At 42.2% G+C, this 14,347-nt stretch overlaps 1 protein-coding gene across 1 annotated transcript in view; it reads right to left on the bottom strand.

The window, feature by feature from the left end:
- The window catches only part of FSTL5 (follistatin like 5), a 1,290,346-nt gene that overhangs the window by 130,592 nt on the left and 1,145,407 nt on the right, over positions 1–14,347 (bottom strand). The window contains 2 exon segments of the mRNA XM_029618151.1: positions 4,140–4,289; positions 8,042–8,160. Of these exon segments, the coding sequence (XP_029474011.1) occupies positions 4,140–4,289; positions 8,042–8,160 (269 nt within the window).

Genomic DNA, 14,347 nt, shown 5'->3' on the forward strand with positions numbered 1-14,347 from the left:
ACTGGTGCCATTGGTCAGCCCCTGTCACATGGTCATTGGTACCATCTTGTGCTCTTACCATGTGACAGGGGCTGACTAATGGCACCGGTAGCCCCTGTTACATAGTAAGGGCAAAGGCTCTCGGCGCCATTTTGATTACTGGCAGCTGACAGCCCGAGTGCAGGAGTTCGCTCCTGGACCCCCGCTGGACCACCAGGGACTTTTGGCAAGTCTTGGGGGACCCTCCTGACCCCCACAAGACTTGCCAAAAGTCCAGCGAAGGTCCGGGAGCGACCTCCTGCACTCCGGCCCCTGGGACATCGTAAGGGCAAAGGGCACCGGCACCATTTTGATTCGTGGTAGGCATCACTCGCTGGACCCCACTAGACCACCAGGGCTTTTAGTAAGTCTTGGGGAGGGATCAGGATGGTGGGGCGGTTGTAAGATAGTAACATTGAAGGGTTGGGGTGGTTTTTTCCCGATTCTTTTTTTTTTCTGATTCTTTTTTTTCCCGATTCGTTTTCCCGATCCGTGCCGACAAAAAATGATTTGCAGAAAAATGAAATTTTCAAGGAAGCACCCGAACCTAAATCCGACCCAATACGAAAAAACAAAGCTCATCTCTAGTCCAGAGTCTCCTGGATGATGTGCAAATTATAAAATAAAAATAAATAGATCATAGGGATTTTAAGGGTCGGACTAATGGGGAGAAAAGAGGCTAGTAAACTAGGGGGTTTGGAAATCCTATTCCTTACCTGGTAAAACTGGTGATGGTGTCGGCTCGAATGTCTTTTAAAATCCATCCACTTATGTGGTAGAAGCAGCATTTGCATGCACAGGCATGCATCCTCTTAAAATTGAGAGCACTTATGAGCGGTCAGGCTATTTTATAACATATGCGCATGTACGTGTGTATGTTATAAAATTTGCACCCATGCGCATGTTTAAAAGTTACTATCCTAGTGCATTCCAATTAATGTCCATGGGACACATTTAGGGGGCAATTTTCAAAATTATGCAGAGTGCTGCAAAGTCTGTGGGTACGTTTTACCAGTAGAATTTTTACCAGTTTTTGAATAAAGTACATACTTTCTCTTTGAAAATTGCTTAGAAAAAACACACCCTCAGAGATTTGCATCTCATTTTTCAATGGATACCTATTCCCTGAAAAACAATGTGCACATTTTTGAAAATACTAAACTAGATGAATTGTTGCCTCTCTCGATCTAACCCCACCCCAGATCTCACTATTTTTTCAACAGGTGTATATATACACAGTATTGATCACCAAACATCCTTTGATATGAATGCAGGATGGAGAAATTTAAGAAAGATCTTTTGCCTAGAAAAATAGCTTTTTAAATGGATACACAGCATTTTTAAGATTAAGGGTTCTAGAAGTTCTAAGGGTACTTTTTACCTGCAAACTTTTTGACAGTTTTCAAAGTGGAAGTATGGGCCACATTAACTTTGAAAATTATCCTACAAAAGCTACACATTTATACCCTATAATTGTAGTATGTCAGAAAAAAAAAAAAAGAAAAGTTTTGAAAATTCAATCATATGTGTGAAGTTCCAATTCCTTTCCAAACACACTCTTAGGAATGTCTCTTATCACAGTTGGTAAATTTAAATGCATAAGGGCCCTGTGCATATAAATGTACCTTCATATATGGAGGGCAGTTTTCTAAAAGCCCATTTCCACAGGTAAAATAGTGTCTTCCCCTTGGAAATGGCTTTGAGAATTACCGTCTTAGGAGTAAATGTAAATCCTTTAAAAATCCATTTATGCATGTAAAGTGCTTTTACAAGTGAGTATCCTATGGACAATTCAATGGAATATATACTAGAAAATTTCAAAAGCCCACTTACACAGGTTAAGCGCATTTACATGTGTAAAAACAAATTTTAAGCATGTAAATGCTTTTTAAAGTCAGGCTCTTAATATGTATGTCATAGCTTTAGAGGATAACTTTCAAACAAATACACACAGTTGCATTTATGCATTTATGCATGTATGGCTGCAAGCAGATCTAAGCAAGCATTTTATAACTCACACTTATAAAATACACATATCTCTACCCCACAACATACGCATGTATGTAGGCTTATGTGTGAACAATGCAATGCATTAAAAAAATGAATATCAATGCACTGAATACATATACTTTTCCTATCTAATTTAAAAATATACAAGCATATTTTATGTGCAAAAACAAAGTAAGAATCATTTTTATATATCAGGATATATGCATATAAGTTGGTGTAATTTGTAACATTCTCATGTTGAGGATATTAAGAGTTTTACCAATTAATCAACCGGTTCACCCAATTCTACCACAGATTATCGAGACCCTCTTCATTTTTTTTATCCTGAACTCCCCCCAATTCACCCAGACTTCCCATCCAGGCAGTACTACACAATAAACACTTTCACATCATTTACGCCAAATAATTAGCAGATGTAAAATTCCTGAAATTGGCAAACCCTTACACCACTGCGAAATGGCTGTTTTTTTAAATTATTATTTTGTATTTACATGCCATCCATAGTTGAAGTAAAGTTTCCCATCAGCGGACCTCAGTATGTGTCGCATCATGTAAGTATTTACGTGCAAATTTCTGGGTCAAGTCTCGAAATGCCCATGTACTGCCCATACCCTACCCAGACCACACCCATGCCACACACCCTTTTTTAAAGAAGTTTCAAGATGTGCATGCAATGGCATTTACATGCATATCTGGGTGGCTTTTAAAATCTGCTTGATGACATATTCACGTATCCCGTAATTGATGTGCACATCAGGCTTTTAAAATTCACCTTTTAGTGAATAGGAAGGGTAATTTTCAAAGCTATTTCCACAGATATAACAGTGCTTTACACACAGAAATTGACTTTTATAACATTGTCTGCCCTATATGCTGGTAAAAGTATGCCTATGTGGTCTCTATGTTTATACTTCTGCTTGCAAAGACAAGAGGCATTTGAGTAGGAGTATCTGGGGTGGGTTTTGAACTTACAGGCATATTTTTTTCATTGTAAAAAATATGCACACATTTTTCTTCAAAAAAGTAACCACACAAATTAGCAGATGTGTGTTGATAGGTTTTTCTCTGATAATTTTCAAAGGGAAAGTTCATGCATACTTTCCCTTTGAAAATGTATGTATAGTCCAAAGATAATTGACTTTGAATCTAGGTGGGTAGCTACAAAATTACCTCCTTATTGTTCTAAGTTTGCAAAGTAAACTTTAGTACAATCATCCCATTGTGTAAGCCCTTGCTTAATTAAACACTGAGTGGTTGCAACACAATGCCTTTGAACAAACATTTATGGGTATCAAAACAGAAATCAGTAAGAATGAAAGAGAAATCTAATTAGAGGTATATGGTTTTTGCACTATATTAGTGACATTATGGGGCAGATTTTAAAAGGTGCGCACACAAATGCACGCCAGATTTTATAACATGCGCTCTCAGTCTCGCGCATGTTATAAAATCCGGGGTAAGCGGGTGCACACTTGTGTACCTTGCGCGTGCCGAGCCCTAGGGGAGCCCCGATGGCTTTCCCTGTTCCCTCTGAGGCCGCGCCAAAATCGGAGCGGCCTCGGAGGGAACTTCTTTACCCCCCCCACCTTCCCTTCCCCTACCTCCCCCGCCCTTTCCGCCCTACCTTTTCCTTTTTGTTTTCTTTGTTGCAAAACTTACTTCAGCCCTGGGGCTGAAGTAAGTTGCACGTGCCGGCCGACTGCCGGCGCGCCATCCCAGGCCCAGCGGCTGTGCGGAGGCCTCTGGTCATGCCCCCGTCCCGGAAAGCCCCGTCCCACCCCTTTTTTCAAGCCCCTGGACTTACACGCTTCCCGGGGCTTTATGCGCGCCACCGGGCCTTTTGAAAATAGGCCCGGCGCACGTAGGTCTTTGAAAATCTGCCCCATCTGACATTGAAGTGCATCTCTCTCTTAATTCCTTATCTAATCTGCAGTTAATATAAATATCTCATTTTCTGCTCAGTTTTACTAATACTCACTCATAGAGTAATATAGAGAAATACTTTAAGAACAGACTGAAGCGTTGTATTCTGATTTAACAAAATTTTGATTATACCCCTCAAATATAGAAAAAAATAAAATAAAGTAAAAAATAAAAAATGTCACTGTTACCTGCACAACTTTTTGTGACTGTACATCCACAATAAGTACTCTATCCAAATAGGGCTGTGAAACATATATAAATTTTTCTTTTACATTGACAGCAGATGCCCATACACAATGCTGAGCTGTATCACTCGCTGATTTGGGACACACTTCTTCCTAAAATTAAATTTTAAAAAAAGAGGATGAAAAATTGAAAACCATAAATTATTATTTATTTGTAGACTTTTCTATACCAATATTAGTGGAGACATAATTTATTTATTATTTTTATATACCAACATTTGATCTCAATCAAGATATCACACAGGTTTACATTCAGGTACTGTAGGTATTTTTCTATTCCCAGAGGGCTTATAATCTAAGTTGTTGTACCTGAGGCAATGGAGAGTAAAGTGACTTGACCAAGGTCACAAGGAGCGACAGCAGGACTCGAACCCTGGTCTCCTGATTTATAGTCCACTGCTCTAACCACTAGGCTACTCACATCATATCAGTTTACAGCAGAACTATAGTATGGAAATTACAATGAATAGATGTTGGGGGAGGTATTACAGAGGAACAAGAAAATAGCAAAGAGATAAAGAGAAACAAATGCTTGGGGCTGCTTAGGATAACAATAAGAGCCCATAAACAACAACATTATAAAGTAACACATGTCACAAAACTATGTACAAGGATTCAGTTAAAGGCGGTTAATATCTTAGAAAATGGCGCAGGCCATCCATTGCTTCTTCCATGTGACAGGGGCCGACCAATGGCACCAGTAGCCCCTGTCACATGGTAAGGGCAAAGGGCTACCCTTCTCGGGAAATCACTCCCGAGACCCCCGCTAGACCACCAGGGACTTTAGGCAAGTTTTTGGGGGTCGGGAGGGTGGGGGAGTTGTAATTAACTAAATTTGAAGGGTTTGGGTGGGTGGTTTTTTTGGCAAAAATTGTCGAGAAAAAAAAAATGACCCGTTGGAAAACAAAGTTTTCCATGGGTCGCCCGACCTGGAGCCTGATCCGGCAGATAAAAATGAAGCCCATCCCTAACAGCCAATACTATTACTGGCATCAGTAGCATGGGATCTACTTAGTTTAAGAGTACTTGTCAGGTACTTGTTGCCTGGATTGGTCACAGTTGGAAACAGGATGCTTGGCTTGATGGACCCATGGTCTGACCCAGTATGGCATCTTCTTATGTTCATACCATTTTGAAAATTATTGCATAAGTAGTTAGAATCATGTTTGCATTAATCTCCATCAATTCACCCAGTCCTTTTTCAGTTCACTCGATTCTTTAGCACTTCACCCTGAACTCCCACCAGTATACTCAGATATCTCATCCAAAACTTCAGACAATAGACTATCTGAATTCACATGTGCAAGGTCATTAGCAGGTGTAAAATTGTACAAATAAATAATGTATACACATATAGGGGCAGATTTTAAGAGCCCTGCTCGCGTAAAATCCGCCCGGATTTACGCGAGCAGGGCCTCGCGCGCCGGTGCACCTATTTTACATAGGCCTGCCGGCACGCACAGAGCCCCGGGACTCTTGTAAGTCCCGGGGTTTTCCGAGAGGGGCATGTCGGGGGCGTGTCGGGGGTGGGGCCGATCGGCGCGGCGTTTTCGGGGCGGGACGTGGCGTTTTGGAGGCGGGCACAGGGGCGTGGTTTCGGCCAGGGGCGGTCCGGGTGTGTGGCCGCGCCCTCCGGAACCGCCCCCGGGTCGCGTCTAGGTGTGCCAGCGGCCCGCTGGCGTGCGGGGATGTACTTCTCCCTCCAGGAGGCGTAAATCCACCGACAAAGGTAGGAGGGGGGTTTAGACAGGGCCGGGGGGGGGTGGGTTAGGTAGAGGAAGGGAGGGGAAGGTGAGGGGAGGGCGATAGCGAATTCCCTCCAAGGCCGCTCCGATTTCGGAGCGGCCTTGGAGGGAACGGAGGTAGGCTGCGCGGCTCGGCGCGCACCGGCTACACGAAATTGGTAGCCTTGCGCGCGCCGATCCAGGATTTTAGCGGCTACGCGCGTATCTACTAAAATCCAGCATACTTTTGTTTGCGCCTGATGCGCCAACAAAAGTACGCGAAGGCGCGCTTTTTGAAAATCTACCCGATAGCTTTTAAAAAATTAGCAACTACTGCATGAACTTTTGAACCCTGCCATGGATCTCCCCTAGACTTTACCTTTTATCCCCCAGTAACATGTAAATGTGAAATAAAAAATGCATGTATACTCTCAAAGTTTATAAAATAGCATATACTCACAAAAATGCTACTTATGCACATTTGTGCTATTATATTTCTAGAACCCCTTTAAAAATTCAAGCCTACAACTTTAGCAACTCATGCTAATTTTTTTTGCATAGGTTCTATTGCAAGAAAGCCCAAAAGCTTCAATATAACTTTTCAAAAAATGTTTTCTTTCCAAAAATTTAAGTATACACACTTTCTCAAAATGGACACATAGGGCCCAATATTCAAAACATGCTTAGTGCTATTTAGCTGGACAAATGGGTCTTATGCAGCTAAGTAGCAGCCACTGAATATGTGTCTATGATCAGTGGCTACCGCTTAGCCATATAAGTCCCTTGCACGGCTATAAGTTGCATGCACAAAAAGGAGATGTGTACTGGGTGGATCAGGAATAGACCAAGTTAGCCATATAACTTAATCAGCTAACTACTGATATTCAAATTAGCTGCACAGGTTTATATCTATGTTTAGGTGCCCCATAGAGCAACTCTAATCTTAGCCAGGTAGACTTATCCGGCAAAGATCGTAACTTTTAAACAGGCATCTGGGTGTATATGTGCGCAAGTTTGCTGTCTCACACCCATGGCCACAGTTATTTTATCAACCAAAAAAGAGCCAAAAAAATTCCCATATCATATATAAAAGGAAATCCACATCAAAAGTATTTCAAATATCCATGCCAATCATCTGGACCTTCTATATCTAGCTTAAATGTATATCCACTTAAACAAATACAACATTTTCTTTTTCTTTAAACCACATCAGCAAGCCTGACGATGTGCCTTGTTACCTTCTCAAGGCCATTCGGACTACTGAATCATTTGCAGTAACAATCCCAATTTTTATATTTAGTTTTTTGGTTTTGCAAGTGAAGTCTAACTTCTCAAATATATCCATTTTAAACAAAATGACTGTGGCTCTACAATGGCCAATGTTTCACATCTCCTGCTTCTTCAGGAGCCTCAAAATCATTCACCAGTGCCGCGGTGTTTCGGGGAGGGCCCGGGGGCGTGGCGCCGGCCCGGGGGCGTGGTTGAGGCCTCCGGACCAGCCCCCGGGACCGGAACACAGAGCGGGGCTGCAGGCCGGCGCGCGCAAAGTTACGCCTGCTTTCAGCAGGCGTAACTTTGCCGACAAAGGTAGGGGGGGTTAGATAGGGCTGGGGGGGGGGGGGTTAGGTAGGGGAAGGGAGGGGAAGGTGGGGGGAGGGCGAAGGAAATTTCCCTCAGGCCGCTCTGAAATCGGAGCGGCCTCGGAGGGAACAGGCAGCGCGCGCTGGGCTCGGCGCGCGCAGGTTGCACAAATGTGCACCCCCTTGTGCGTGCCGACCCCGGATTTTATAAGATATGCGCAGCTACGCGCATATCTTATAAAATCCAGCGTACTTTTGTTCGCGCCTGGTGCACGAACAAAAGTACGCGATCGCGTATTTTTTTAAGATCTACCCCTAAGGATGTAAATGAGCTCATTTGCATTCATAGCACACTTTTGAAAAATGGTTGCTAACCAGTGGAAAATAACACTGATTAGTACATCAGCCTCTTAGGTCCTGATTTATTAAGGATTTTCTCCCATTCTTTGTCTATGGGAAAAATACTTATAAATGAGGTCCTTAGTTTGAATTAACAATTGACAGATATAAAGTAATACTACATATTCAGTGTTGTACATACCTGAGATCCAAAGATTTTTTCACTTGGTTTAATGTGTCTCTGAAACTCACATTCTACTGGTTGTATCACTTTGATTCCATCCTCACAGAAAACATAGAACAAGTTTCCAATTCCAAGACCTTCATAAAAATAAGAGTAAAATACAGAAAATTACAAAATTGAGAAGCATACTTTTCATTTATTTTTTTGGATTTATTATCTTTTTGAATAAGAAAGTCACTCAAAGTGGAGTACAACATATTGGAATAGCAGCATACAATGATCATGCATAACATATTAGAATAGCAACCTAAAATCAGAGCCCACTAAAAGATAAACATTATCTGATGAATTAAGGATTAAGCTCTAAATAAATCAAAATAACTCAACTTGACAAGCATCTCAGCAGATATTAGTGACTAATCCCTGTTTTAACTCTATGGAATGAATTTTCAAAGGAAATAAATGTGAAAAAGGAGCATATATCACAGCAATTTTCAAAAGCCTGTTTACATGAGTAAAATCTTTTGAAAATGTAGACATTTGGAGTGAATTTTCAAAGGAGTCATGCTTGTAAAAGTAGAAATTTTCAAAATCCCATTTAGATACATAAATCATTTTAAAATGACATCCTATTGTAAGGGAGAAACCAGATATTCTACGACTGTATGAAACACAATATTAATACTAACTTCAGAGGGACACAGACTTTAAAAGAAGGATGCTAACATGAAAGTCTCAGCAGAGAAAAATAAGATAAGGAACTTTGACTAGTACAACCATGCTACCCAGCTTATCAGATCTGCTTGTTTGACTTAAGAACATAAGAACATAAGAAATTATCATGCTGGGTCAGACCAAGGGTCCATCAAGTCCAGCATCCTGTTTCTAGGGATGTGCAGAGGGATGCCATACGTTGCATTCGTGATTCGGATTCGTTGGGGAGCAAATGTGTTGCATTCGCCCGTATGGCGCCACGATGTGTTAATACGGCGATTTATATTCGTGTCCCAGCTAAAATTAAAATTAACTATAACCCCCCACCCTCCTGACCCCCCCAAGACTTACCAAAACTCCCTGGTGGTCCAGCAGGGAGTCCAGAAGCCATCCCCTGCACTCTCACACCCTCGGTGCTGGTTTCATCATGGCGCCGATAGCCTGTGTCACAGGGGGTACCGGTGCCATTGGTCAGCCCCTGTCACATGGTCACCGGCACCATCTTGTGTTCCTACCATGTGACAGGGGCTGACCAATGGCACCGGTAGCCCCTGTGACATAGTATGGGCAAAGGCTATCGGTGCCATTTTGAGTCCTGGCATCGGACGGCTGGAGTGCAGGAGGTCGCTCCCAAACCCCCGTTGGACCCACAGGGACTTTTGGCCAGCTTGGGAGGGCCTCCTGACCCCCACAAGACTTGCCAAAAGTCCAGCGGGGGTCCGGGAGCGACCTCCTGCACGCCGGCAGTCCGATGCCAGTACAAAATGGCGCCGATCGCCTTTGCCCTCACATGTCACAGGTACCGACGGTCGGCCCCTGTGACATAGTGAGGGCAAAGGCGATCTGCTGCCAGTATTCAAAATGGTGCTAAATCATGATATATTCTTCTCCGACTTATCCCAGATTGGCATTAATGGATCAGTTCTACAATGGTTCTCCTCTTTCATCGCAAATCGACCACAAAGAATTACAATGGGCAAATCTAAATCTGATTGATACACTACAAAAACAGGTGTACCACAAGGCTCAACACTTTCTGACCTGCTATTCAACTTATGCCTTCTACCTCTATGACGCCTCCTAGCTGGTCTATGCTTAAACTTTAAAATATAATCAGACGACATCCAGTTTACAGTTCCCTTCACCAAATCCTGGTCTAAAACTTTTTCACTATTACAACTCTACCTAACAACAATAAAAATATGGTTATCTCACAACAGGTTAAAATTAAACACCAACAAAACAGAGTTAATGTATTTTTCAACAGTACCGGACTCAAACCATCAGCCGCCTGAAACCTTCACATTTGAGAATCAACATATTCCTATAAAATCCCATGCAAAGAATTTAGGAGTGACCAGACTATCAATGACTGACAATATATCAGAAATAGTAAAAAAAAAATCCTTCTTCAAAATACATATGCTGAGAAAACTCAAGTCGTTATTATCACCAAGCGATTTTCATTTAGTTACTCAAGCTTTGACTCTCACCACCCTAGAGTACTGTAATTCACTATATCGCAGTCTACCCCAATCTACAATACAACCATTTCAATTTGTGCAAAACCCTACAATTTATGTAATGTATCACGCACAGACCATATTACACCTATATTACAGCAATTACACTGGTTCCCAATTCAGTACCGCATGACATAAAATTTTGTCCATCATTCACAATGTATTTATAACTCCAACTCCATCTGGCTATGTTCATTACTGAGAACACTGGGCAACAATGAAAGTGTTACTGACCTAAAAAGGTCCTACTCTGTAGTATCTTGATGTGCTGAACACGAATATGACCATGAAAAGTTTTTATTGGCTCTCGTTTTGAAGACATTTAATATAGTTCACTTTCTATGTTTAGTCATGTAAATGTATCCAGTAGGACTGTAAATAAGCCTAGAATGATGTAATATTGCATCATATTGCATGATATCATCATGCACACATCATCCAGAGTTTATTACATCATTTTCTGATGCAATGCAGTTCTACTGCCATGCTGCTGCTGAGTAAGCTGACGTCAGCAGTGTACTATATGAAGCCCAGTCAGAAAGGGTGAGCATTTGAAATATTCATGCTGGCTGACTACTGCTGGACACTCCGCAGAGATGCTCCTGAACAGGTGTACAAGAGACAAGCAAAGAAATCTAAGACGTAGTCTATGACTTCATTTTTCAAACAGTATTAACCGTAGGTCTCCTACTATTGGCATTAGGGATGTGAATCGTTTTTTGACGATTTAAAATATCGTCCGATATATTTTAAATCGTCAAAAATCGTTAGAGCCGCGATACAAAAACAATTCCCCCGATTTATCGTCAAAAAATCGTAAATCGGGGGAAGGGGGAGGGGAAGGGGGAGGGCGGGAAAACCGGCACACTAAAACAACCCTAAAACCCACCCCGACCCTTTAAAATAAATCCCCCACCCTCCCGAACCCCCCCAAAATGCCTTAAATTACCTGGGGTCCAGAGGGAGGGTCCCGGTGTGATCTTTTACTCTCGGACCTCCAGTGCGTTGTAGAAATGGCGCCAGTGCTACCTTTGCCTTGTCATATGACAGGTCAAAGGTAGCGCCGGCGCCATTTTGTTTTTTGTCCCCCGACGCCAGGAGTGTAGGAGATCGCTCCTGGACCCCCGCTGGACCCCCAGGGACTTTGGGCCAGCTTGGGGGGGCCTCCTGACCCCCACAAGACTTGCCAAAAGTTCAGCGGGGGTCCAGGAACGACTTCCTGCATGCAAATCGTTTTTCCGTCAAAGGTAGCGCCGGCGCCATTTCTACAACGTACCAGAGGTCCGAGAGTAAAAGATCACACTGGGACCCTTCCTCTGGACCCCAGGTAATTTAAGGCATTTGGGGGGGGGGTTCGGGAGGGTGGGGGATTTATTTTAAAGGGTCGGGTGGGTTTTAGGGTTGTTTTAGTGTGCCCGAGAGTGGAAGTTCACACCGGGACCCCCCCACTGGACCCCAGGTAATTTAAGGCATTTTGGGGGGTTCGGGAGGGTGGGGGATTTATTTTAAAGGGTCGGGGTGGGTTTTAGGGATGTTTTAGTGTGCCGGTTTTCGATTTACACGATTTACACGATATTTAAAAAAACCCAAACTGCGACGATCCGATTCCCTCCCCCTCCCAGCCGAAATCGATCGTTAAGACGATCGATCACACGATTCACATCTCTAATTGGCATACAATTCAAGATGTAATTATATTATTGCATATTACAAAAAAACTAGAGCCAATTTTGCATTTTCACAGTCACATTCATGTTTAGCACATGGAAATGTATAAGAATTGACTAATTTCATTTCCGTAACATGACTTTTGTGAAAATTTGTTGCCCAGTGGAATATACAGGCCCACCAGACAGCTCCGCTCCTTAGATAAATGTACCCTGGAAATTTTTTCAATAAGATCTGTCAGCTTAGCACTAACCTGAAAATGAGCTTTCTCAGTTGCAGGTATGACGTTATGGAACTCACTTCCAGATTATATTCGACTAATAGCAAATTGTAAAGAATTTGTGTTGCTTGGCCCATTTATCAGTGCCTGCCTTAGAGGTTTTACTGCCACTTTTTATGCTTCATTCCTCCTTCATGTTGACAAAGGATACTGATGACACTTTTTTGCCAGTTTGTCATATGATATGCCATCAAAGGTTCATCACACTGGCTGATAACCTATTTAGGAGCCTTGGGGTATTCTTCCCACACTTTATCTCTTCTTGGTTTCCTATATTGTGACTACTTGGGTTCTGCTGGCATTGCCAGTGCCAACCTGGCCAATTTTGGATACATTTATATTTATTTTATCTGTTGTGCTTTTCCCTATTCTTGACATGATTGCTTTTATGTCACTGGGAATGTGAAGATTACAACAATGATTTAATATTTTACATCAGTATTGTAATGTCCACTGACTGTGCCAGGAAACTGCTTCAGTGAGTGTCACACAGTCTGCTCTGCACTATTTCTCTGACACAGACAGGCTTCACAACACAGCCTGTTATGCTGCACTATCTTTCCTGCCCTCACTGATCACTTATGCCCACTGCCTATTTCCCACTGCCCACACTGTGCCCACTGCCAGGAAAACAGTCTGCTCTGCAGTACTTCTCTGACAAACAGGCTTCAAAACACAGCCTGTTAAGATGCACTTGCTGCCCTGCTCTCACTGCTCACTTACGCCCACTGCCTAGTGCCCATTGCCTAGTGCCCACTGTCTAAATGGTGCCTGCTGCCAGGAAAACAGAGAATAAATGACTAATCTCAAGTGTTCTTAAGGCTTCAATCACCAGAAAGGTAAAACAGAACAGAAACTGCAAGCTAAGCAACTCAAATCTGCTATGAGACACAGATATTGTGACACAGCGCTGCCTCACTGCTATCCTCTCTTATGTGATGGACTGTTCCTGGCACAATGAGACTATAAAATATGCTACAATAAAAAACATTAGCAGGAACTCAGAGAGAGCTCAGTGATATGCTTTCACACAGACAATGTCTTGAGAAGCATTGTAGAGCAAATTTCTGACATGCTCAATCTTCAGGATCAGCGTGGCAGTATCTCTGTAACTGATCTGCAGTGATAAGTTAGACTGGCAAATTGCTTCACTGTGATACATCATTCCTCTCATCTCCTTGGCAACATGCCCATCCTCCCCTTCTATGCTGACTGCCTGCTCTATACTGTATACATTTCTAACTGTACACATGCACCTGTTGCTTTCCTATGATTTCTATGAGTCCATTGACTGCAATGGCTTATTGAAATCATTCTATTTCAAACAAATGAAATGAATAGGATTCATTTAATTTGGAGGACCCTCTTAATTCACTTTGGGGTCACCAGAAATAAATAAATTAGCCACTATTCATTTTGTTTTTCAATTTCATTTGAAACTATTGCACATGTCTTGTGTGCATCAAACTGTATGCAGTTTCTCAAGCAAACGTATTTTGTGTATCTTCCTTAGGACTTTGTTGGTTTTAACGTGTGCAGGTAAGTGGATTTAAAACATGCTTGCATGAAGGCAATTCCCAGTTTTACCAATTAGTCCATCAGTTTGTTCAGTCTTCTTGCTGGTTCTTCAGCCTACACCCTCCCTGTTGACCCAGACCCCCCACCCAATAGATTTTAGGCCTAAATAGAGATTTATGCATACTTACACCTCATCAAGAGACGAAGTAAACATGTGCGGCTAACAGCTTGCCATGCACTGCAGCCACTGGATTTAAAATAAGGATTTATTTGCGTTAACTCTTAGCTTCAGCCAAGATCACTTTTGATATGCCCCAACTAAGTTCCCCTTTTCTTTAGCTCATGCATGTGCATATATGCACATAATTTGTGGATTTCAAAATATGCACTGCTCATGCACCACCCATATACTTGCATTTATATGTGCCTTTTAATGTTGCAACACTTTTAAAATTCATATTTTTTATTTTAAAAAGCATATACGTTACCCTGCATAAGTCACGTCTTCCGAAGAGAAGGTACAACTTTATATTAGTTAATCTATGTGCATACTGGACCCATTACCTGCGCATTTTTAAAGCAAACGTATGCTCAGAGTTATCACTCTGGTGATAACACTGG

Source organism: Rhinatrema bivittatum, chromosome 1 (assembly GCF_901001135.1).
Source record: "Rhinatrema bivittatum chromosome 1, aRhiBiv1.1, whole genome shotgun sequence".
In the NCBI taxonomy this organism is placed as follows: Eukaryota; Metazoa; Chordata; class Amphibia; order Gymnophiona; family Rhinatrematidae; genus Rhinatrema; species Rhinatrema bivittatum.